Source organism: Scyliorhinus torazame, chromosome 2, assembly GCF_047496885.1.
Source record: "Scyliorhinus torazame isolate Kashiwa2021f chromosome 2, sScyTor2.1, whole genome shotgun sequence".
Lineage (NCBI taxonomy): Eukaryota > Metazoa > Chordata > Chondrichthyes > Carcharhiniformes > Scyliorhinidae > Scyliorhinus > Scyliorhinus torazame.
Window position 1 is genome coordinate 290167984 of NC_092708.1, and position 26204 is coordinate 290194187.

Genomic DNA, 26204 nt, shown 5'->3' on the forward strand with positions numbered 1-26204 from the left:
CCCACCCCCCTGCCATACTAGTTTAAACCCTCTCGTGTGACACTAGGAAACCTCGCGGCCAGGATATTTATGCATCTCCAGTTTAGATGCACCCGTCCTTCTTATACAGGTCACACCTGCCCCGGAAGAGCTCCCAGTGGTCCATATAACAGAAACCCTCCCTCCTACACCAGCTGTTTAGCCACATGTTTAGCTGTAAAAGATGTGTAAGTTAGGTGGATTGGCCATGATAAAATTGCCCTTCGTGTCCAAAATGGTTAGCTGGGGTTACTGGGTTATGGGGATAGGGTGGAGGTGTGGGCTTAAATGGAGTGCAGACTCAATGGGCCGAATGGCCTCCTTCTGCTCTGTAAATTCTATGATTTCACGTGTTTCTCAGCTGTCTTTCCGACATTTAGAGAGAGGTTATTTTCAGAACACCATGCAACCAACTGATCTACCTCCCTCCTGTAGTCTGATTTGTCGTTGTTTGAGATACGACCCACCACAGTCGTATCATCCGCAAACGTATAGATCGAATTGGAGTTAAATCTTGCCACACAGTCATGTGTGTATAGGGAGTACAGTAGAGGACCGAGCACACATCCTTGCGGGGTCCCGTTGTTGAGGACTATTGTGGAGGAGGTGCCGTTACCTATCCTGACAGATTGCGGACTGTTGGCGAGGAAGTCAAGCATCCAGCTGCACAGGGAGGGGTCAGGTCCAACATTGCAGAGTTTGGTTATTAGTCTTGGCGGGATAATGGTGTTGAAGGCAGAGCTGTAGTCTATGAACCGCAGCCTGACAGAGGTGTCCTTGTTGTCGAGATGTTCAAGTGTTGACTGTAGGGCCAGAGAGATAGCATCTGCTGTGGATCGGTTGCAGCGATAGGCAAACTGCAATGGATCGAGACCGTCTGGGAGGCTGGCGTTGATCCGTCTCATGACTAGCCACTCGAAGTATTTCATGATAACAGATGTCAGGGCCACCAGTCAGTAGTCGTTGAGGCACGCTACCTTGTTCTTCTTTGTACCGGTATCATGGTGATCTTCTTAAAGCAGGTGGGGACCTCGGAGCGGAGAAGTAAGGTGTTGAAGATATACAAGAACAAAGGAAAGTACAGCACAGGAACAGGCACTTCGGCCCTGCAGGCCTGCGCCGACCATGCTGCCCGTCTAAACTAAACTTTTCTACACTTCCGGGGTCCGTATCCCTCTACTCCCATCCTATTCATGTATTTGTCAAGATGCCCCTTAAACGTCACTATCATCCCTTCTTCCACCATCTCCTCCGGCAGCGGGTTCCAGGCACCCCACTACCCTCGGTGTAAAAATCATACCTCGTACATCTCTAAACCTTGCCCCTCGCACCTTAAACCTATGCCCCCTAGTAATCGACCCCTCTACCCTGGGAAAAAGTCTCTGACTATCCACTCTGTCTATGCCCCTCATAATTTTGTAGACCTCTATCAGGTCGCCCCTCAACCTCCATCGTTCCAGTGAGAACAAACCAAGTTTATTCAACCTCTCCTCATAGCTAATGCCCTCCATACCAGGCAACATCCTGGTAAATCTCTTCTGCACCCTCTCTAAAGCCTCCACATCCTTCTGGCAGTGTAGCGACCAGAATTGAACACTATACTCCAAGTGTGGCCTAACTAAGGTTCTATACAGTTGCAAGATGACTTGCCAATTTTTATACTCAATGCCCCGGCTAATGAAGGCAAGCATGCCATATGCCTTCTTGACCACCTTCTCCACCTGTGTTGCCCCTTTCAGGGATCTGTGGACCTGTACACCAAGATCTCTCTGACTGTCAATACTCTTGAGGGTTCTACCATTCACTGTATATTCCCTACCTGTATTAAACCTTCCAAAATGCATTACCTCACATTTGTCCGGATTAAACTCCATCTGCCATCTCTCCGCCCAAGTCTCCAAACGATCTAAATCCTGCTGTATCCTCTGACAGTCCTCGTCGCTATCCGCAATTCGACCCACCTTTGTGTCATCCGCAAACTTATTAATCAGACCAGTTACATTTTCCTCCAAATCATTTCTATATACTACGAACAGCAAAGGTCCCAGCACTGATCCCTGCGGAACACCACTAGTCACAGCCCTCCAATCAGAAAAGCACCCTTCCATTGCTACTCTCTGCCTTCTATAACCTAGCCAGTTCTGTATCCATCTTGCCAGCTCACCTCTGATCCCATGTGACTTTACCTTTTGTACCAGTCTGCCATAAGGGACCTTGTCAAAGGCATTACTGAAGTCCATATAGACAACATATCTGCGAATACACTCGCCAACTGGTCAGCGCAGGCTCTGAGTGCTTGCCCAAGGACTGTCTGGGCCCTTCACTTTACGCGGGTTAACTTTCAAGAAGGCAGCTCTTACCTCTGAGGCTGTAATAGTGGGTATGGGTGTGTCCAGGGCTGTTGGGACGGTGGCACTGATGTATTGGCAGACTCTTCAAAGCGGGCATATAACTTGTTCAGTTCATCAGGGAGGGATGCTCCAGCCTCAGAGATTCCGTCTGGCCTTGATTTGTAGCCTGTGATCTCGTCTAAGCCCTGCCATAGATATTGTGGGTTTGTGTCGTTGACCTCGGACTCTAGTTTGATCCGGTATTGTCTTTTGGTGTCCCTGGTGGCTATCCGTACGTCGTACCCGAATTTCTTACGTAGGTCACTGTCATCAGACTTGAACGCCTCCGTCCGGGACTTCAGCAGAGAGTGAACCCTTTGGTTGAACCAGGGTTTCCGATTGGGGAACACCTGCATTGTCTTCTTTAGTACACAGTCTTCGACACACTTACTGATGAAGTCTGTGACTGTGGTTGCGTACTCATCCAGGTTAGCTGTCGCAGCCTTGAATATGCACAAGTCCACAGACTCCAAGCAATCGTGGATAATGTCCTCTGATAGGCACGTGGCATGTGGCACAGTGGTTAGCACTGGGACTACGACGCTGAGGACCCGGGTTCAAATCCCGGCCCTAGGTCACTGTCTGTGTGGAGTTTGCACATTCTCCCCATGACTGCGTGGGTTTCACCCCCACAACCCAAAGATGTGCAGGTTAGGTGGATTGGCCACGCTAAATTGTCCTTTATCAAATCCAGAGCCCTTTATCTTCTTCATCTTAATCTATATCTGTCATCCAGGGGCTCTGGATTTGTTTGCCCAACCTTTCCCCTTCGCGGGAACACACTATGACGGTGCTTGAGCTTTCCCTGGTTTAAAGACATTGTTCAGTTACAGTTGCGCCTGCTAATCCTTTGATTCCAATTTATCTGAGCCAGATCCATTCTTACCCCATTGGAATTGGCTTTCTCCCAGTTAATTATTCTTGCTCTGGATTGCTTTGTGTCCCTTTTCCTGAACACTTGGTGTCAATTAATATTTAATATCCAGTTCTTCGTATCAGGTCTCTGTTATTGCCACATCTTCATTCTATGTGACCATCTACGTCTGCAACTGATCAATCTTAATTACCATACTCCACGCATCCACATACATTCACTGCAATCCTGATTTTGACTTAATTACTTTCCCTCTTATGCTGAATTCACCTTACTACTTCCTACCCTCAAACAACTTGACTCTCGTGTTCTTTGCACCTTGGTATCCCTCTCCAGAGTTACCTCCCGATTCCAACACCCCTGCCAAGTACTTTTAAACCCTCCCCAATGGAGGTGTTGAATCCCAAATTTCTTTATCCGTCAGTCTGGCCTCAATAAAAGTCGAGATGGATTTGCAAGTATAACAATAGTTATTTTATTCAGCTTGCAAGCTACCTAGTCCACAGTGATACAGATAACATGTTGCTCTCTGCAGCCCCGGGACTAAGTGAATGTCCCAGACAAATAGATCAGTACTGATACATTCAAATGGCATCAAGTTTCACATACTCGACACCCATAGGTCATCCTATGTCCCTCCTGACTTGTTTGATCTATTCTGATTGGCTCACTTCCAATCCCTTTCTCCGGCCCCTATCAATTCAGCATCACTCTCATAGACACACCTCTTCCTGCTTTTTTCCATGCGGTCTAAAATCCTTTGTCTCTACTTGCCAGAATCAAAGTGGCTTATTTCTACATTACATTAACTAATATCTCTAAAGTAACTATTTTATATCACATTCGTCAGAGGGAGCAAGGAAATTCATCCCAGCTCAGTTTAGGTGCAACCCATCAGACCTGTAAAGGTCCCCTCTCTGTGATTACAATCTCCCAAGAATCTAAAATCCTCCCTCATGCACTATTTCTCCATCCATACATTAATTTCTCTATCCTCCTATTTCTATACTCACTGGCACATGACACCAGAAGTAATCCGGAGATTACGACTTTTGAAGTTCGGTTTACTCATTTCATACCTAGCTCCATAAAGTCCGACTGAAGTACCACATCCATCTTTCTACCCATGTTGTGGGCCAAACCACTGGCTATTCACCCTGCTCCCTCAAAGTGTTCTGCAGCCACTCACTGACATCCTTGACCTTGGAACCAGGGAGCCAACATACTATCCTGGATTCATATTTGGAGCTGCAGAATACCTGTATGTTTCCCTAACTACTGAATCCCCCTAATCACAATCGCGCTTCCAGTCTTCTTTGTGCTGTAGCCACCTGAGTCGGTCACTTCCCGATTTAAAATGGAGAACCGCAAAGGCTGAAGGGAAATTCAGCCAACACAGGCAAAAACTAGCAGGTGCAAGTTTGCTGTGTAATCGACTCTGCAGAAACCCAGACAGCATCGATACAAGAAGCCATCTGCATAGTAATGTAGCAGCCATCTACATAGTAATAAGCGATCCCCGGGAACAATCGAAACATTTTAAGGTAAACAAGGCCAAGCCAGACTCCTCGGCGCCAGCAGAAGCCAACACAAAAGAGGTTAACGGACACTTAAAGACCGCCCAACAATCAGGGAACCGCTCCAGCATTGGAGAAATCCAACCAAGTGATTGGAACGAAGTCCAATCACTTGGAACCAGGTACGGGGTCCGCCCCGAAGGGTGGGAAGCCCCTGGGGACTATAAAGTAAAGCCCCCAAGTTCAAATCGTCCTTCTTGACAGGGTCACTCAGCAACATGAAGCAACCCCTGAGAGTGAACTTTCCAGCGGGCTCCAAGCAAGTAAGTCTTAAGTCAATGCTCGCTACGAGATAGGCGCTCCTAGCTACCAGTCCATACCACCTTCTGAATCCCGTAGACTCAGGACCTGAACGAAAGGCCATTTGTTCCCCTGACCTGGTGAGCCAGTCCGAAGCTAAGTATAGGCCTTTTAGTGATAGGAATAGCCTAGAAAGTAGAGTTTATGCATGAGTAGCGATTTACTGTGTATAATAAATGTGTATTGATTTGAATCTTACTAATTGGTGTGTTGAGTTCGTGATCATTACTTGAACATGAACCTCGTGGCGGTATCATAAAGATACCTGGCGACTCTAGAGGAGGTCGTTCGGACGCTCCCTCGAGAGATAGAGGAGGCACATCGAATGAGTAAGGTCGATGTGAGCGAGATAGAGAAAGAAAACGTAGAATTAAGAAGGAAGTTAGCAGCAAAGGACGGAGAGGTGGATGATGCCAAGTGGGCACACCAGTCTTGTCTGGCGCACTTAAGCAGCTTCCAATCCCAGTACGAAAAGGCCCATCAGGACACGCAACGTGCAGTCCTGGTATGAGAGGAAACAGAGAAGCAGGTAGAGGCATTGCAGAGGCAGTGTAGTGACCTGAAGGAAGCGTTAAGAGCACTCCATGCTGCCACCACGGAGCAAAGGCAAAGCTCATTAGACCACGCAAAGTGCCGGAAGCAGATTGCAGAACTGCAATCTCTGCTTTCAGTTCAAAAAGAATTCCAGGAAACCTTTGGATCACAGTTAAATAAGGAAGACGGCCCTGATTGGGAAGAATTGAGTGAGACAGCGCAGAGATATGTTCAGGGAACATGTGCGCAGGGAAAGCCCTAGAAGAGAAAAGCGCCCCAACTCCCCACAGAGCAGATAGTTCAGGCTCCAATGAACCCAGTCACTACCCACCGCACAGCCACATCGGACGACACGGAATTTCTGTACACCACCCCCTTAACAGTGACCCACTTACAGGACGCGTGCGATAAAATCAAACTGTTCCTCCCCACCTCAGACCCCCACCACTCCTTTGCCAGAGTAAAACAGCCTGGATGAGCGAGAGCAAGTAAAGTTCACAGTTTTGAGTTTAGCCCCTTCAGTCGCTGCAGCCCTTCCCAACCCACAGAATTTAGGAGGAGGCACCCTTGCAGAAATGCATACCGCGATCCGAGACGCGATTGGGTATAACAGGGGTGACCCCGTAGAAGGCCTCAATAAGTGCAGGCAAAAGAAAACCGAGCACCCCACAGCGTTTGCTGGACGCTTGTGGATCCATTTCGCAGCAGTTTTCGGAGACTTAGACCGCGTCCATTTGTCCCAAGACAACATGGCTAAATGGACCCGCACCCTTATCTCCCATGCCATAGAAACAGGACAAAAAGCTTGAGCCAATTATGATCCCTCAGAGGAGGCTCATAACGAGAAATGGGTTGTAAAAAGATTGTCCCGCTCCTGGGAGCAATCTGTTCAAAACAAACACACAAATAAAAATCCCGAAGAACAGCAGGCAGAAGCAGACATACACACAGTTACGGCACACCAGAGCTCCACATGGGTAAATGAAGTCAAGAACAGCCCCCCCAACAAAAGTCACAGGAGTGTTACAACTGTGGACAGTTAGGACACTTTGCAAGAGAATGCAATGCCCCACAAAAACAACAGAGAGCCCAGTAGACAGGCACTCTAAATAAAACCAGGACAAAGCCAATACATAGCGTTAGCACCCGTTCAGATCAGACAGACCTGAACGGAACGGACTGACAGTGTTCGAGCTCCCCCAGTTGGGTCTACGACACCCTTTGGAATAGGTCCAGCCGGCCAGTAGTTGCAGCAAAAATACGGGGACAGCCCATCGAGTTTCTCTGGGACACAGGAGGGTCCCGCACCACAATAAATTCCTCCACCATGTTTCAAAAGGACACGTGGCCCACTACAGCCACCATCACCCTCAGCGGCTTTACAGGCCACTCACAGCAGGGACACAAAACAGCCCGTGCCCGTTCAAATCGGCAACATCACCACCAAGCACCCCACAGTTTTAGTCGATCTACCCCACACAGCAGAACACATTTTAGGCATAGATTTTATGAATTCCCACAACCTAACCTTTGATTCAGTCAATCAATGTGTTTGGAAAATGGCAAAATCTGCAAGAGCCCCCGCAACGCTCACCATAGGAGAATATGCAAACAAGATTAGCGCAGTAGGCGAATTTTGGTTTGACCCGACCACAATTAGCAGACACACAGGTTAGGGCAGTTCTGCAGAAGCACAGGACAGCATTCGCGACCCACAAACACGACTGTGGCCGGATGACTGGTTCCGTTCAAATCACAGGACCTGACCCTAGATCCCAAAAGCAATATACATTTCCCCAAGAGGCAGAGGGAGAAATCGCAAAAGTTATCGACAGCTTATTAGAGCAGGGCGTACTCAGATCAGTAGCTTCCACTAATAATGCCCCGATTTGGCCAGTGAGAAAGCCCGATGGATCATGGCGACTGACCATCGATAACCGGGAACTCAACAAAGTCAGCCCCGCAGCAGCCCCCACGGTAGCCACAAGTCCCGAGACCATGCTCAAATAGGGACTCAACTCACGATACTTTACGGTTTTGGACATCAGTAATGGATTCTGGTCCAATCCATTGGCAAAAGCGTGCCAATACAAATTTGCCTTCACTTTTAAATATCAGCACTACACGTGGACATGCCTTCCACAAGGATTCCACAACTCCCCCTCCATTTTCCACCGACAGCTGGCAAATGGATTATCAAAATTTTCTCGCCCCGAATGTCTGGTCCAGTACGTGGACGACCTATTACTGCAGACAGACGCCAAGGCAGAGCACATCGAGCTTCTGGCCGGACTCCTGGAACTCCTACAGAAAATTGGTTGTAAAGTAAACCCCAAAAAGGCCCAGATTTTGGAAAACAAGGTGATATATTTGGGTACAATTATCACACATGGTAAACGCAAGATCGAGCATAAAAGGATTGACTTGATTGCCAAATTGCCCCTTCCCCAGAACGTTTCAGCCCTCCGGTCGTTTTTAGGACTGGTTGGCTACTGCCCAAACCACATTGACGGTTTCGCCAGCAAGGCAGCACCCCTCTCAGACCTCCTAAAGAAAGGAGCCCCTTGGGAATGGCTTCAGTAGCATACGGATGCTGTGCACTCGTTGAAAAGAGCACTCATTGCAGCCCCCGCACTACAAGTTCCAGACTCGCTTTTTCCCGATGCGATAGAGGTAGCAAGCAGACCAGACCGCACCCTTTCGGCCATGCTCCTCCAGGAACGGCACAAACAGTTAAGGCCCGTGGCTTATGCCTCCAGAGTTTTAGATGCTGTGGAACAGGGATTTTCAGCCTGTGAACGGCACCTGCTCGCAGTTTTCTGGGCAATACAATATTTTTCATACATAACCGGACTGAACCCCATCACAATCCTGACGGAACACACCCCCACCCAAATTTTACTGGACGGACAACTTAAGGACGGTACAGTCAGTCAAATAAGAGTAGCCAGATGGACCCTTCTTTTGCTGGGACGGGACATCACTGTTAAAAGGACCAAGACCCACACTTTCTTAGCAGATAACCTACAGTACCCAGGAACCCCCCACGAATGTGAAATCATCTCACCGCACCATATTATATCACCCTTTATTGCAAAAACACCCCCCAGAAAGATAGGTAGTCCAACCCAGAGCCCCAAGCACACAGACACGTGCGAACCCATAAGAATATATGTGGATGGATCGTCCACAATATTAGAAGGGAAGCGCATAACAGGATGCGGCATTTATGTCGAGGACGCGCAGGGACGCACTCTAGAAGAAATCACAATAAAACTTCCAGGACACTTGGGCACGCAGGCGGCAGAACTAGCAGCCGTGGCGTACATTGTAGAACACAAATCCTTCCCCAGCCCAGAAGACATATACTCGGACAGCCTCTATGTCTGCAACAGCCTTACAAGAGTTCCTACCCCTGTGGAAAGCAAGATGATTTGTTTCCGCTGACGGAAAACCCCTGCCTCAGCCCCATTGCTCCGTCACATTTTAGAAAAAGCCCAGGGCAGGACTTTTGGAATAGTTAAAGTGCGCAGTCACCATCGTTCCACCCCCCCCGGAAATGTAATAGCCGACGCACTGGCAAAAGCAGGTTCCAGGCATGGATATTTTTGGACCCCCCCCCCCGAAAGCGCACCAGTGAATGCAGTTCAGGTCTTGCAGACTAACATCGAGGATTTAGTATAGGCCCAGAAGCAGGACAGCAATCTCAGAGAGATTTTGAAAGGAAAATTTACAGCACCTTACAATAGGTTTAAAAATGCTCTGACCACACATGATGGTGTGGTGTTAAAAGACACCCTTTATTAGGTTCCTGAACAGGACAGGAATCAGCTCATTTGTTTGTTCAATGATGGTCATGGACATCAAGGAATTGATCCCACTACAGCCCACCTCAGGCAGCTCTGTTGGTGGCCCAGTTTTTAAAAAAGACGTAACGCACTACGTTGAGAATTGCCTTATCTGTGCCCAGAACAATCCAGACAGATATGCCAAGAAAGCTCAACTTAGTCACACCCGCCCCGTTAATGGCCCCTGGACTAACCTCCAGATTGATTTTATAAGACCATTGCCCCCTTGCAGGAATGGTTATAAGTATGTACTAGTTGTGATAGACACGTTTACAAAATGGGTAGAGGCATTCCCCTCCAGAACGAACACGGCAAAGACCACAGCCAAGATCTTAACCCACCACATCTTTACGAGATGGGGACTCCCCCGCCCCCGCAGCATTGAATCCGACCAAGGTTCCCATTTTACGGGACGTGTCATGAAGAACGTCCTCACGATATTTGGCATTACCCAAAAATTCCACATCGCATACCACCCCCAGTCAAGTGCTATCGTGGAGCACATGAATCGGACCCCAAAAGCTACCCTCCGAAAAATGGTCCAGCAAAACAACACCACTTGGGATTCAGTCCTCCCTTTTGCGCTGATGTTTTTGCGAAATACGGTTTCAACATCTACAGATTACACCCCACACACCCTCATGACCGGACGCCCCATTAAATGCACAGAATTTTTATTGGGATTAGATTTGACCAGCCCCGAAGTGACGGCCCTCACACACGAGAAAGCAGTAGAACAACTGGTAGAGAATGTTAAAACGGCTCAGCTAGCAGCCGCGGTACGATTAGGCACACAAAAGAAACAGAGCAAGGCCTGTTTCAATAAGACAGTACATGCGACTGAGTTCAGTGTAGAACAGCAAGTCGTGCTCTCCATATACAACCCCAGCACATTCCTGTCACCTAAATATTCGGGTCCGTACTCCATTGCAGACAAAGTAAGCCCTTCCGTCTACAAAATAAAGTTCCCCAACGGAAAGACTGCGTGGTTCCATATTAACCAGCTTAAGGCATATGGCCCACAGTCCAACCACACACACGTCATGCTCGACGCAGCAGACCACACCCCGCCCACAGCCAACGTAACCCTACCCTCCCCCAACACGTCCAGCCCAGCCACGGACTCAACCCCGACTCCACCCCCGAACTATACACTTCGCCCCGGAACGCCCACAGACTGCAGCAGCAGCGACAGCGACTGTGACACAGACAATAGCCACAGCACGCCACCCTACTATCCCCATACATCAGGCCCCATACCCAGGGAATCTGACCACGATTCGAGTGATCCCTTCATGATCACGTTCCTAAACAAACCCCACCACCGACCAACAATGACGACCCCGACTCCATTCCAACAGAATTGGACACATCCTTTTGGCACCGGGACAATTCATTCAGACTCGTCCGCCATGACGAGATGGATCCCAAATCACACCATGCAGCCCTATCCGCCCTTATACATTCGAGAGTTTGGCATCCGGGAGAAGATGATGACTTTGAGTCTGACTCCCAAAACGAGAACCCCTTTGCGACCCTGTTCGCAACTGATAACTGAGGTTCCAGATTATGTTTTAAAAAGGAACTGCTTGGGAGAAAACAGTGTCCTTTCTGATGGAACCTGCAGCATGTTTAATGTTGTTTGTAGAGGTATTGTTAAATGTTGTTTGTAAGATCAGAAATTTTTTTTTCACGGCCCCACGCCACCACCCTTCTGACGCTCACTGGCAGTCAGAGAAACTAGTTTGTCCCGGATGCTAGTTCAGAGGAATTAGTTTGTCCACTGAGACTTGTTAATGTCCCAGACGCCAGTTCAGAGAAACTGGTCTGTCGACAGAAAAACAGACCCCCGTTCGTAACTGCCCTTCTGGTTCGAAGGAAGAACCAATAAGGCAACCCCCCACGATGACTACATTTTTGCCCATTCTTGTCGGTTGCTCAGGCAGTGGCGAAATGGCATTGGGACCCGCCCTGCCTGAGGACCCCCCTCTGGTCAGCTACACTCGGGTAGAGAACACACGGCATTGGTCGCCGTCCTACCCGGGGATTCCATCCAAATCGTACCCGCCGCGGCCCATACGCACCTCATTTCGGCAATTTCCGTTCAAAAAGTTTTGTTTTGTTTTCAGGCGACCCTTAGGTTGCCATCCCTATGCTATTTACATCCTCAAACATATGGATGGTAAATCGCACAGCCTGCGAGACGGCTCGCACTGTTCCAGTATTTTTAAGTGTGTCTTGTCCAGAATATTCGTTTTTTTTTTTAAAAAGTCACACATGGTGACGATTTGTAAAGCGAGAATTGACACTCTAGGACAGACATACTAACAGACGAGATATTAAACCAAGATAGTAACAGACACTATGCGTGATCCCACAGAACTCCAGAAGCTCCAACGAAGAGAAGAGAAGAGAAAGAAGATCCACGAGGACATCCTCCGTGTTGCTCATCACCCTAATGAACATTTGGTTGCGCGCGAACACGAACCCCCTGACCCCAACCACCCCCCCAGCCATTAATGATTCACTTCCCCAAAGCACCCAGAGCCCAGTCACAAGCGACACCACACCATCTTGGTGTGACAGGTTTATAACCTGTCCTACTTAATAGAATCCTTACTAGTATTGGCGATAGAGGTCAGAGGTAGGTTCAGAGGTAGGACAGAGGTCAGAGGTAGGTTCTTTACGCAAAGAGTAGTGAGGCCGTGGAATGCCCTACCTGCTACAGTAGTGAACTCGCCAACATTGAGGGCATTTAAAAGTTTATTGGATAAACATATGGATGATAATGGCATAGTGTAGGTTAGATGGCTTTTGTTTCGGTGCAACATCGTGGGCCGAAGGGCCTGTACTGCGCTGTATTGTTCTATGTTCTATGTTCTATGATACTCTGCTGCATCGTGGACTATTCGTCTGAGGAAATGGCGAAGGCGAGCCTACCTCGCTCGCACCCCGGTATACAGAATACGATCCCCTATTTTCGGTTATGACCAGACCCCCGACCCCCGCGATCTATAATAAAGAACATTCGTTTGTGTTCTTTTTGTGAATAAAGAAATATGTTTCATGAGCGATTGTACAATCCTGAGCTTGACTGCCAAGCCAGGAAAAATGTGAACAATGCTGCGATGATTTTGTTTGTATCATTAAGGAAGTTAGCATGATTGCATGTTTGGGTGAGTGTAGTTTATTAAGGACAGTTAGAGGTACCGTTTCTCTTATTTTGTAATGCATGTCTCTGTTTTGACATAGCGTCACTTAGAATGTTAGTTAAAATTTTCTTTCATAGTTATGGTCAGTGTAGAGGCCATAGAAGAGTGCTCGCCGGGTCAGGGAATGAAGACAACGCAGTTATGTGATCCTTCACGCTTCGCGTTAGGATGACAAGGAGGGCGTGTAGCCACCCGAGTTGGCCACTTCCCGACTTAAAATGGAGAACCGCAAAGGCTGAAGGGAAATTCAGCCAACACAGGCAAAAACTAGCAGGTGCAAGTTTACTGTGTATTAGACGCTACAGAAACCCAGACAGCATCGATACAAGCAGCCATCTGCATAGTAATGTAGCAGCCATCTACATATTAATAAGCGATCCCCGGGAACAATCGAAACATTTTAAGGTAAACAAGGCCAAGCCAGACTCCTCGGCGTCAGCAGGAGCCAACACAAAAGAGGTTAACGGACACTTAAAGACCGCCCAACAATCAGGGGACCGCTCCAGCATTGGAGAAATCGAACCAAGCGATTGGAACAAAGTCCAATCACTTGGAACCAGATACGGGGTCCGCCCCGAAGGGCGGGTAGCCCTGGGGATTATAAAGTAAGGCCCCCAAGTTCAAATCGTCCTTCTTGGCAGGATCACTCAGCAACGCGAAGCAACCCCTGAGTGAACTGTCCAGCGGCCTCCAAGCAAGTAAGTCTCAAGTCAACGCTCGCTACGAGATAGGCGCTCCTAGCTACCAGTCCATACCAGCTTTTGAATCCCGTAGACTCAGGACCTGAACGAAAGGCCATTTGTTCCCCTGACGTGGTGGGCCAGTCTGAAGCTAAGTATAGGCCTGTTAGTTATAGAAATAGCCTAGAAAGTAGAGTTCATGCATGAGTAGCGATTTACTGTGTATAATAAATGTGTATTGATTTGAATTTTACTAATTGGTGTGTTGAGTTATTGATCATTACTTGAACTTGAACCTCGTGGCGGTATCATAAAGATACCTGGCGACTCTGGAGTAAAGGTTATAAAACAGAGCCAATTGAACCAACCAAAAGAACCAACAGTGCCACCCTGTAGAACTGAGCTAAACGTAGACTTGGTTCTGGCTTTGCTCCTCCTATGAACCATCACTTTCATAACTATTCAGAATTGAATACTGTTTGGAGAGTGAGATATTCAGTGCTGCCTATATTTCTTCCTAACTGCCTGCTGTCACCCATTCTCTTTCGTCCTGTGTAATCTTTAGCTGCATTGAGACCCCAGCTATTAATGTGCTATCCCCAGAGCTCTCAACCTCGTGGATACATCGCAGTGTCGCCAACTGCTGCTCAAGCTCCAAACCCCGGCACTCAAACACGTGCCAATTTGCGATAATCATAGATTTGCGCTGGCAGGGTTGGATGCAATGTTTCAGGGATGGCAGGAGGTGGGGCAAGAATATTTTAGGGATTGGTTTGTTGGGAGGGAATTTAGCAGAGGAGGAGCTGGAGGTGGGGTACCAGTTGCCGAAGGGGAATGGGTTCAGGTATCTGCAGGTTAGGGACTTCATGAGGAAGGTGGTGTCTCCATTTCCTATGCTGCCTCACTCGGTGCTGCAGGATAATCTTCAGTCTGAAGATGAAATTAAGGAGGGTAGGGTTGCGGACATGTAGGGAGAGCTTAAGAAGATGGAGAGTGCCCTCGTGTAGGAGGCTAGGTGTAAGTGGGAGGAGGAGTTGGGTGGGGCATTGGGGGCCAGAGTATGGAGGGTGAATGCTTCCTCATCGTTTGCAAGTCTAGGTGTCATCTAATTTCAAGATGGTTCACAGGGCCCACGTAATGGTGTCCATGTTCTTTCCAGGGGTGGAGGATAGGTGCGGCCAGTGTGCGCGGGGTAGGGGCCGGTGCATCGTGTTTTGGGCGTGTCAGAGGTTGAGGCGTTTTGGAAGGGAGTTTTGGATGTAATGTCAAAGATTTTAGGGGGTAGAGATAGCCTCAAGTCTGGAAGTGGGGATATTTGGAGTGTTGTGAGGATCTGGGAGTACAGGTAGGCAGGTGGGGAGAGAGGCCAACGTATTGGCCTTTGCCTCCCTGATAATTCAGAGACGCATTTTGTTGTGCTGGTGGGGTATGGGTGAGCGATTTGGCGGAATTCCTGCATTTGGAAAAGATAAGGGGCTGGATTCTCCGCCGGCGGGATGCTACATTTTGCCGGCAGCCCGGGGGTTTCCCGATGGCGTGGGGCTGCCCATAATGGGAAAACCCCCTTGACCAGCCGGCGTAACGGGGCATCCTGCCGGCAGGATGAAACAGAAATGTGGTGCAGCAGGACAGAGAATCCAACCCCAAATTCGCCATTCGAGATGTGAGCTCTTCATCAACTTCTTTAAAGGAACAGAGAGGTGGGTGCCGAGGTGGCAGTGGGGTGAGGGTGGGAGGGTTGTGTAGGGAGGGAGGGGTACGTTTCCTGTTGCCACAGTTGGCTTTTGTATTTATTGGTTATGTATCGATTGAAATTGCCTGCAATGCAGTTTTTCCAAAAAAAATAAAGTTGCTCCAGCATGTCACTAGTCTCAACCACTACATAAATTCTGCATAGTCAATTACCACAGTGCCTTTATGAAAAGTACATCCAGTTTATGACAAAAGATGTTCATTTATTTGTGCATCTATATGGTCTGTAGTGTGACTCAATTGGGACCACAACAGGAAGTTTATATAACTTTCATTAATTTCAGATGAACATCTTTTATAAACGGCAAAAAAGGGCAGGCGGTTAGACCATGGGAGAGGCCCAAATTGGTAACCACGCAGGGCGCCGAGTGGTTTTCGATCTAACCAGCCTATTCTGGATCCCGCCTAGACAAGGCACAAAGCTAACTGAGGCCATTTAAGGGCAATCTCCATCTCATTACCGAGATGGAAGCCCGATCTAACGGCCTTCTGTGATCTAACCGGCTCCCCAGAGAGGGGTCACACAGGTGCTGATTAGTACTGGTCCATATAAACGTGGACCAGGGGTCGTGGCACCTGGGAGGTCTCCCAGGTCATTGGAGATCCCTGGATGGTCAGGGAAAGGGCACAGTGGCACCTTGGCTCTCCCTCTGGCACCAAAGCACTTGGGCACTGCCAGGCTGGCACCCTGGCACTGCCAGACTGGAAGGAGCACTGCTAGGATACCAGTGCCATGGTGACTAGGTGGCACTGCCAAGGGCCAGAACCTTAGGGGGGCCATGCCCATGAAAGGAGGGATTAGGGAGGTAATGACAGGTGGGGGGGGGGGGGCTGCTGAAAGGGGGAATTAGAGGGCCCGAAAAGGTAGGACCCTCAGCGACCCTATAGCGTTGTGTCTTCACTTGGGGGGGGGGGGGGGGTAAGCGTAAGGGTAAAGCGTGTGTGTTTGTGTGCATGCAATATTGCCCATGGGTGGGGGCTCACTTAGAGATCGGGGCACCCTTTCAAAACGTTGGTCCGATCTCAGAGGAGCCAGCCTGGCCAGCGGGTTCAGCTCCCCAGTGATGGAAAAATTCTAAGTGCAGGCTAGCCTGGGGAAGAACTCCCCAGTGGCCGGAAAAGTGACGAATTGTGGTTTGATAGCGGTCTGGAACTCACCTACAGAACCGGGGAGAAGATCCTAGCCAAACCCACCTGAAATTACACTTGGGGCGGGACTTACCGGCTGTGCACGCCAGCGGGAAATTCCGGTCCCACTCCGGCTACGGGTTTCCCGGCAATGAGGGATGCCATCACCGGGAAATCCCTTTGACAACGGCGGGGTCAGTAAATCCCGGCCTTAGAAGTGTTTCCATTAGATCGCACCCTCAATCTTGAATCCACCTCAAAAATATTTTAGGGGGGAAAAAAAGATAACTTTGATCGGCTGTGTGTGTTCTGCATGCCTATGGCATGATCTACGGAAACGTTCTTAGTGTCAATTGTGCCGGGTGTTGCTGGGGGTTACTCTGCCACATTCTCACAACTCTTTGGGTCAATAGGTTTTTCCCGAATTCCCTATTAGATTTCTTGGTGACTATCTTGTATTGATAGCCTCCTGTCCCTTTGCTCCACTTGCACTGCAGTCTATCACATTCTAACTCAGCTTTCACACTTTCAGCTTAGTGTGAACTCTGTGACTTAGTGAGCGCTAATATATTTCATTCTAAGCACGCATCTGCTCTTGGCAAGTTCGCGGAATCCCTACAATACCAAGTCTGCACTGACCCTCCGAAAGAACATCCCACCTAGGCCCACTCACCCGGCATATCAACATTGATATTGATCATGGCCAATGCACCTAACCTGCACATCTATGGGCTGTGGGAGAAAACTAGAGCAAGCCTGAGGAAACCCACGCAGATACGGGGAGAATGTGCAAACTCCACACAGTTACCCAAAGCTGGAATCAAGCCCAGGTCCCTGGCACTGTGAGTCAGCAGCGTTAACCACTGTGCCATTTCGCCACCCATTTGCATTTTTATATCTATTCTGGGCTTGCAGCTCCGGTCTCTTACACCCTTCTCTCCAGAAGAGTCCTGAACTATATCTTCCATTGCCATGGCTGCACATAGGGGTAAACTGGGAGCTGGAAAGAGACAGGAAGTGAGTAGAACAGTCATCTATTTTTTAAATTTACATAATTATTTACTGCTTTACATTTGCACTTATTTTCAAAGTATTTAAACTCTGGTTGTGTTCTATTCATGCATAATCATAAAAGTTATGGGATTGTTCTGTCAATCTGCATGACTGTGCAACAAAGAGAACAAAGAACAAAGAAATGTACAGCACAGGAACAGGCCCTTCGGCCCTCCAAGCCCGTGCCGACCATACTGCCCGACTAAACTACAATCTTCTACACTTCCTGGGTCCGTATCCTTCTATTCCCATCCTATTCATAGATTTGTCAAGATGCCCCTTAAATGTCCCTATCGTCCCTGCTTCCACTACCTCCTCCGGTAGCGAGTTCCAGGTACCCACTACCCTCTGCGTAAAAAACTTGCCTCGTACATCTACTCTAAACCTTGCCCCTCTCACCTTAAACCTATGCCCCCTAGTAATTGACCCCTCTACCCTGGGGAAAAGCCTCTGACTATCCACTCTGTCTATGCCCCTCATAATTTTGTATACCTTTATCAGGTCGCCCCTCAACCTCCTTCGTTCCAGTGAAAACAAACAGAGTTTATTCAATCGCTCCTCATAGCTTATGCCCTCAACAACTTTAATAACTTCCTATTTTTAATAAGTTGTCTTGTGTCAATACAAAAGTAAAATACTGCAGATGTTGAAAATCTGAACCAGGTGTGGAGGCACGTGTCGAGAGAGAGAGAGAAACAGAGTTAAATCAGGTTGTGTCTTTTCTTCAGAACTCTGTTAACTCTAACTCTCCCCACTGATGCTGCCAGACCCGAGCGCTTCTAGCATTTTCTGTTTTTATTATCTTATGTTAATTATGTTGGCCACACCCCTTGAAGCTGGCTGACTCAAATAGCTTCTAGGACTGAATAATAAGGTGCAGGTCTGTAATACTGTTGTGATTTTGATTGAGAACAACTTTGAAAAATAAATCCCAGTTATTTACTGAAAGAATAATACCACAAGGTCCCATGGTTTAAACAAAATAAATTTTACTATAAAAGAGTCAAACAAACAAATCACTAAATACGATCTTAGCTAACACCCCATAATCTAAAACCAAACCAATGCAAGTTAAACATGAATTAATAGGCAAATTGTGAATGATTTTAACCAAAAATTACATATTAAATGGCAGATACAACTGGGATAGATCTCTGAAATTGGCTCAGCAGTCCATACAGCACATGTCATCAGTCACACCGCCCTTTAGAACTCTGTCTTTCTCACAAAGAATTTCAGCTCTTCTATGCTTCAACCTGATCGTCAGCCGACAGCATAGTTAAATCTACTCAAGTTCCATGGCACAGTCTTCAACAAAACCTCAACTCTGCTTACAAAAGGTCTGGTGGCATAGATCCACCAAAGGAGGGGGAAAAGAGGAGAAATTAGGTAGGGTGATCTTTCAAAGGGCTGGTGGAGACTCAATAAGCCAAATGGCCTCCTTCTGCACTGTAATGATTCTATGATGAAACAACTATTGGCCGGATCACACTGCTTTCCAAACATGACAATCACTTCATTTGACACCTAAAGCTGGCAGCCACTAAATTTTGTTCCAAGATTTCAGAAAAAGTTTTCATCCCTGCTGATCCCTTGAAAATGAATGGCCCGTGGAAGAACTGTTTTTAAAAATGTATTCATGGAAGGGGGCATCACTGGCTAAGCCAGCGTTTATGGCCCATCCCGAATTGCCCATGAGAAGGTGGTGAACCGCAGCAGTCCATGTGGTGTAGGTACACGCTCAGTGCTGTTAGGGAGGGAATTCCAGGATTTTGACTCAGCGACAGTGAAGGAACTATATTTTGAAATCAGAAGTATGTGGCTTGAAGTTGGTGGTGTCCCAAAGCATCTGCTGCCGTTGTCCTTCTAGGTGATTGGAGTCGTGGGTTTGTGAGTTGCTGTTGTTGCTAACTTTGGTTGGCTCTTAATTTGTTGCCCGTTGGTGTCTTTACTTAATTTGCTGTTTTTATAACCTTTGCTCTAGAGTCGCCAGGAATCTTTATGATACCGCCACGAGGTTCAAGTTCAAGTACTGATCAATAACTCGACACACCAATTAGTAAGATTCAAATCAAAACACATTTATTATACACAGTCAATCACTACTCATGCATAAACTCAACTTACGACTATCTCTAACACTAAAAGGCCTATACTTAGCTTTGGGACTGGCCCACCAGGTCAGGGGAACAAATGGCCTTTCGTTCGATTCGGAGTCTGCAGGATTCAAAAGCTGGTATGGACTGGTAGCTAGGAGCGCCTATCTCGCAGCGTGCGTTGACTGGAGACTTACTTGGTTGATGCGGTAGCTTAGGCAGTTCACTGTCAAGGGTTGGTTCGCTGCTGAGTGACCCTGCCAAGGAGGACGATTTGAACTTAGGGACTCCACTTTATAGTCCCCAGGGGCTTCACGTCCCTTCGGGGCGGACCCCGTATCTGGTTCCAAGTGATTGGACTACGTTCCGATCACTTGGATCGATTTCTCCAATACTGGAGTTGTTCCCTGATCGCTGGGCGGTCCCAGAGTGTCCCGTTGGCCTTCCTTTGTCTTGGCTCCTGCTGGCGCCGAGGAGTCTAGCTTGGCCCTATTCACCTTAAATGTTTCAATTGTACCCAGGGATCGCTCATTAATATGCAGATGGCTGTGAGTTTCAGTGCTGTCTGGGCTTCTGCAAGTTCTAATACACAGGAGACTTTGCACTTGCTAGTTTTTCCTGGCTTGGCTGAATTTCCCTGCAGTCTTTGCGGATCTCCATTTTAAGTCGGGAAGTGGCCAACCCAGGTGGCTACACTGTCTTGGTAAGCTCCTGCAGTGCTTCTTGTATATGGAACATGAATGAATGTTTGTGGATGGACTGCCAGCCAGGTGGGTGGCTTTGTCCTGGATGGGGTCAAGCTTCTGTTGGAGCTGCACTCAACCAGGCAAGTGAAGAGTATTCCACCATACTCCTGACTTGGACAGGCTTTGGTGAGTCAGTAGGTGATTTACTTGCCACAGGATTTGTAGCCTCTGACCAACTCTTATAAACACAGTATTTATGCGGCTAGTCTAGTTCAGTTTCTGGTCAATGGTAAACCCCAGGATGTTGATAGTAGGGCATTCAGCTTTGATTATACCATTGAATGTCAAGGTGTAATGGTTAGAATCTCTCTGTTGGAGATGGTCATCACCTGGCACATGAATGGCATAAATGTTACTTGCAACATGTCAGCCCAGACCCGAATATTGTCCGGGTCTTGCTGCATTTGGACATGGGCTGTTTCAGTGTCTGAGTCGTCGTGAATGATGCTGAACACTGTGCAATCATCAGTGGACAACTCTACTTCTGGCGTTATGATGGAAGGAAGATCATTAATGAAGCAGCTGAAGATTCTTGGGCTAAGGACACTACCCTGAGGAACTCCTGTAGTGATGTCCTGGAACTGAGATAATTAATCTCCAACAAACAAAACCATCTTATTTTAAGAGCAAAGAACAAAGAAAGGTACAGCACAGGAACAGGCCCTTCGGCACTCCAAGCCTGTGCCGACCATGCTGCCTGTCTAAACTAAAATCTTCTATACTTCCTGGTTCCGTATCCCTCTATTCCCATCCTATTCATGTATTTGTCAAGATGCCCCTTAAATGTCACTATCGTCCCTGCTTCCACCACCCCCCGGCAACGAGTTCCAGGCACCCACTACCCTCTGTGTAAAAAAACTTGCCTCGTACATCTCCTCTAAACCTTGCCCCTTGCACCTTAAACCTATGCCCCCTAGTAATTGACCCCTCTACCCTGGGAAAAAGTCTCTGACTGTCCACTCTGTCCATGCCCCTTATAATTTTGTAGACCTCTAGCATGTTGTCCCTCAACCTCCATTGTTCCAGTGAGAACAAACCGAGTTTATTCAACCGCTCCTCATAGCTAATGCCCTCCATACCAGGCAACATCCTGGTAAATCTCTTCTGCACCCTCTCTAAAGCCTCCACATCCTTCTGGTAGTGTGGCGACCAGAATTGAACACTATACTCCAAGTGTGGCCTAACTAAGGTTCTATACAGCTGCACCATGACTTGCCAATTCTTATACTCAATATAATTTTGTGCTAGGTATGATTCCAACCAATGGAGAGATTCTCCTCCCCCCCCTCTCCCAGATGATTCCCATTGACTCCAGTCTTGCTGGGGCTCCTTGAGACCACACTTGGTTAAATAGTGCCTTGGGGCCAAGGTCAATCACTCTCACCCCACCTCAGGAGTTCAGCTCTTTGGTCCATATTTGAACCAAGGTTGTAATAATGTCAAGAGCTAAGTGACCCTGACGGAACTCAAACTGAGCGGCAGTGAGCAGGTCATCATTAAACAAGTACAGCTTAGACAGCAATATTGATGACCCTTTCTCGCGTTAATTGGCCAAGTTGGATTTGGCTTGCTTTTGCATACAGGACATACCTGAGCAATTGCCAGTCTCATAGCTGTACTGGAACAACTTGGCTGTGGACATGGCAGTCTGGAGCACTAGTCTTCATACTATTGCCGGAATATTGTCACGCCCCCTGGCATTTGTAGTATCCAGCGTGTTTAGCCATTTCTTGATATCATGTGGAGTTAATCCAGCAAGGTGAAGACTCGCATTGTGCTGGGGACCTCAGGAGAAAACCAACAGGGATCATCCAATCAGCATCTCTGGCTGAAGATTGTTGCAAATGCTTCAGCCTTGTATTTTACACTGATGTGTCAGGCATCCCCATCACAGAGGTTGGAAATATTCGTGGAGCCACCTTCTCCTGAGAATTGTTTAATTGTCCACCACCATTCATGGCTGGATGTGGCAGGATTGCAGAGCTTAGATACAATCGTTGGTTATGGAATCGTTCATCTCTGTCTATCGCATGGTGCTTGTACACACGATTAACCCGGACTTCGCCTCATCTTTAGACATTCCTGGTGCCACTCCTGGGATGCCCTTCTTCACTCTTCATTGAACTAGGGTGGATTGGCTAGCTCAGTGGTAAAGTGGGAGATATGCCAGGCCATGGGGTTACAAATTGTGGTTGAGTACAATTCTGTTGTTGCTGCTCTTGCTGATGGCCCACAGCGCCTCATGGATGACCAGTCTTGAGTTGCTGGATCTTTTCTGAAGCTATTCCATTTACCACGGAGGTAGTGTCGCACAACATGATGGAGGACATTCTCAATGTGAAGAAGGGAATACAGAGAAAATGAAGACCCCAATATGTCACTCATCCAGTTCTTTGATGGATAACTTACAAGATGGCAGGAAACAGCAGAGAAAATTCAATTTGTGCACTCAAGCTGAAAGGAAAGCAAACTCCTGTGCTGCATGGGAGCAGCCAAGTAGCAATCAGATCCGCAACCCAGAATCAACTTTCTGGTTGTCTGCCAACCACAACACTGTAACTGACCAGAATAGTGAAGGTATCAAATTTCCACAGAAAATTTGGATAATCATCAACTGCTCGGAAATAGGTTAGGAAAGATGTGGCAACTTTCTCCACAAGAAAAACATGACAAATAGCTCAAATTATGACTGTGGCTATCCAAGTCAAACTACCACCCATATCCTGAATGTCTGCTGTGAGAGATACATTCCTGATGGCATTATAACCATTCACACTACATCAGTTGGAGCCTCAATAGTTAACCTCAACATCAAACCATACAAATGAAAACAGATTACTCCATAGAGGTAAAAAAAAATGTAACCCCCCCCCCACTGTGGAAGGTACAGGAGTAACCCAACTGCCATCTCTGCTGAGGCAATATAATGCGGAGCAGATCACAGATTAAACAAGAAATTGTCTGATCTGAGCTTTAGTGAAATGCCAAGAAGTGCATCACCTTTTTACTGAAATATTTCTTACAGGAAATTGGTTAAGATAACAATGTTGCCTAATTTGCATTTCAATAACTACTTATTTCATGCCAGTTCTCAAAGTAATTCCTGAATAAAAGGAACAAAATTAACTGACAACCATATCGGATAATAGTCCAAAATAATCACTCTGACCAATTCAATAAATAAAAATACATCGTAGTCACACTAAAGAAACTTAACTGAGCAAGTGGACAGGGGCAGCACGGTGGTGCAGTGGGTTAGCCCTGCAGCCTCACGGCGCCGAGGTCCCAGGTTCGATCCCGGCTCTGGGTCACTATCCGTGTGGAGTTTGCACATTCTCCCTGTGTTTGCGTGTGTTTCGCCCCCACAACCCAAAGATGTGCAGGGGAGGTGAATTGGCCATGTTAAATTGCCCCTTAATTGGAAAAAATGAATTGGGTACTCTAAATTTATTTTACAAAAATTAGCAAGTGGACAATTATTCAGATATGAGCATTTTAATCCCACTTTGCTGAAAATTAATAGTTGCTAATTAATGTTAGAAAGTAATAATTTGCTGATTTGACATACAAATCCAATTCTTTTCTTAGAAAATAGGATTCTAGTCATGAATTGAAAATCTTCAACACAAACTATATACAAAACACTCACCTTTCTTGTTTTAAAGCATATTCTAACATTTTTATTCTTCTTACTAGGTCCTTCTTTAAATTTTCCTGACCTTTCCTTTCTCCTTGTAAAAATGCTATCCGAGCCTGCAAAAAAAATTAAATAGCTAAATCAATACTTCAATGTTTTTTCTAGGTTAAAGGATTTTTTTTTGAATCTCAGAAATAAGCATATGATTAAACAACATTGACACTCATTAAATATCACCTGTGCTTGCAAAAACAAAGAGCTCTTTTCCCTCAAGTGAGAGAATAAAAATAATTTTACAAAAAATATGAGCCGAACATAAGGGTGAGTGGGGGGGGGGGGTGAGAGCGAAGAGGAATATAACAAAAACTTGAAAAGAAAATTAACATCTGCAACTTTAAATGTTCTTCTGAGAAAATGAGACTCCACACTGTTTAAGACTTAGTGCCTCTTGACTGAACCAGGCACAACACTTTAATTTCCTTTACGCGAGAAGAGAGCGCAAATAGTTGAATTCACAACAGATCAGTGATTTCTAATTATTCCATTTGCAAAGAATATAACCATAGACTCCATGGAGGAGCAGAGTATCACTCTCAGCAAATTACAGTGCGCAGATGTCAGAGGTTTCTGTCAGTTTTATATGAAACTTACTTGAAGGTAGTCAAGAAGGCATACGGCATGCTTGCCTTCATTGGCCGGGGCATGGAGTATAAAAATTGCTAAGTCATGTTGCAGCTGTGTAGTGTAGTGTAGTTAGGCCACACTTGGAGTATAATGTTCAATTCTGGTCGCCACGCTACCAGAAGGATGTGGAGGCTTTAGAGAGGGTGCAGAAGAGATTTACCAGGATGTTGCCTGGTATGGAGGGCATTAACTATGAGGAGAGGTTGAATAAACTCAGTTTGTTCTCACTGGAACGACTGAGGTTTAGGGGCGACCTGATAGAGGTCTACAAAATTATGAGGGGCATAGATAGAGTGGATAGTCAGAGGCTTTTCCAGGGTAGAGGCTTCAATTACTAGGGGGCATAGGTTTAAGGTTCAAGGGGCAAGGTTTAGAGGAGATGTACGAGGCAAGTTTTCTTTACACAGAGGGTAGTGGGTGCCTGGAACTCCCTGCCGGAGAGGTGGTGGAAGCAGGAACGATAGTAACATTTAAGGGGCATCTTGACAAATACATGAATAGGATGGAAATAGAGGGATACGGACCCCAGAAGTGTAGACATTTTTAGTTTAGACGGGCAGCATGGTCGGCGCAGGCTTGGAGGGCCGAAGTGCCTGTTCCTGTGCTGTACTTTCTTTGTTCTTTGATAATTAAGGCAAGCAATGACAGCCTTGCCAATATTGCCATCATAAATTTATGATGTGGAGATGCTGGCATTGGACTGGGATAGGCACAGTAAGAAGTCTTACACCACCAGGTTAAAGTCCAACAGGTTTGTTTCAAATCACTAGCTTTCGGAGCACTGCTCCGTCCTCAGGTGAGTCATTCACTTGAGGAAGGAGCTGCGCTCCGAAAGCTAGTAATTCAAAACAAACCTGTTGGACTTTAACCTGGTGGTGTAAGACTTCTTATCATAAATTTAATGTGAGTTCAGACAATTTTCTTTCAGATTTAAACAATTGGCAATTGGTCACATGTGAGGGGGCAGGTTATATAAAATTATAACACCTGTATCTTAAGATTGTTGAACATCAAATGGATGAAAACTGAGAAAACCCTAGCCTAGAGCTGGACTGAATGCAGAAGGATTATTTTTTAAAATAAATTTAGAGTACCCAATTCATTATATTTTCTAATTAAGGGGTAATTTAGCGTGACCAATCCAGCTACCCTGTATAATCTTTGGGTTGTGGGGATGAGACACATGAAGACAGGGGGAGCGTGTGCAAACTCCACATGGACAGTGACCTGGGGCCGGGATCAAACCCGAGCCCTTGTGCCAAGAGGCAGCAGTGCTAACCACTGCCGCTGTGCTGCCCCATGCAGAAGGATTGTTGATAGATAACCCAAATTAAGTCCAGGTTAACCATTCTTCTCCATTTAAAGCTTTTGTTCAATAATCTCACTCATGTACACTTGACTTATTAGGTATTTCAAAGAATGATCAGAAATCATTTGCTAAGGGCGGCACATTGGCGCAGTAGCACTGCTGCCTCACGGCACTAAGGACCCGGGTTCGATCCTGACCCGGGTCACTGTCCATGTGGAGTTTGCACATTCTCCCCGTGTCTGTGTGGGTCTCACCCCCACAACCCAAAGATGTGTAGGGTAGGTGGATTGGCCACGCTCAATTGTCCCTTAATTGAAAAACGTTTTTAAAAAAATCATTTGCTAAGACAGCAAGTAGGTCTTTTTA

At 46.9% G+C, this 26204-nt stretch overlaps 1 protein-coding gene across 3 annotated transcripts in view; it reads right to left on the minus strand.

Moving 5' to 3' along the window:
* The window catches only part of strn3 (striatin, calmodulin binding protein 3), a 437029-nt gene that overhangs the window by 306096 nt on the left and 104729 nt on the right, over positions 1 to 26204 (minus strand). For all 3 annotated transcript variants that reach the window (XM_072488228.1, XM_072488218.1, XM_072488210.1), the window contains exon 2: positions 23858 to 23961. In XM_072488228.1, coding sequence (XP_072344329.1) covers positions 23858 to 23961 — 104 coding nt within the window. The remainder of the gene's footprint in view (positions 1 to 23857; positions 23962 to 26204) is intronic.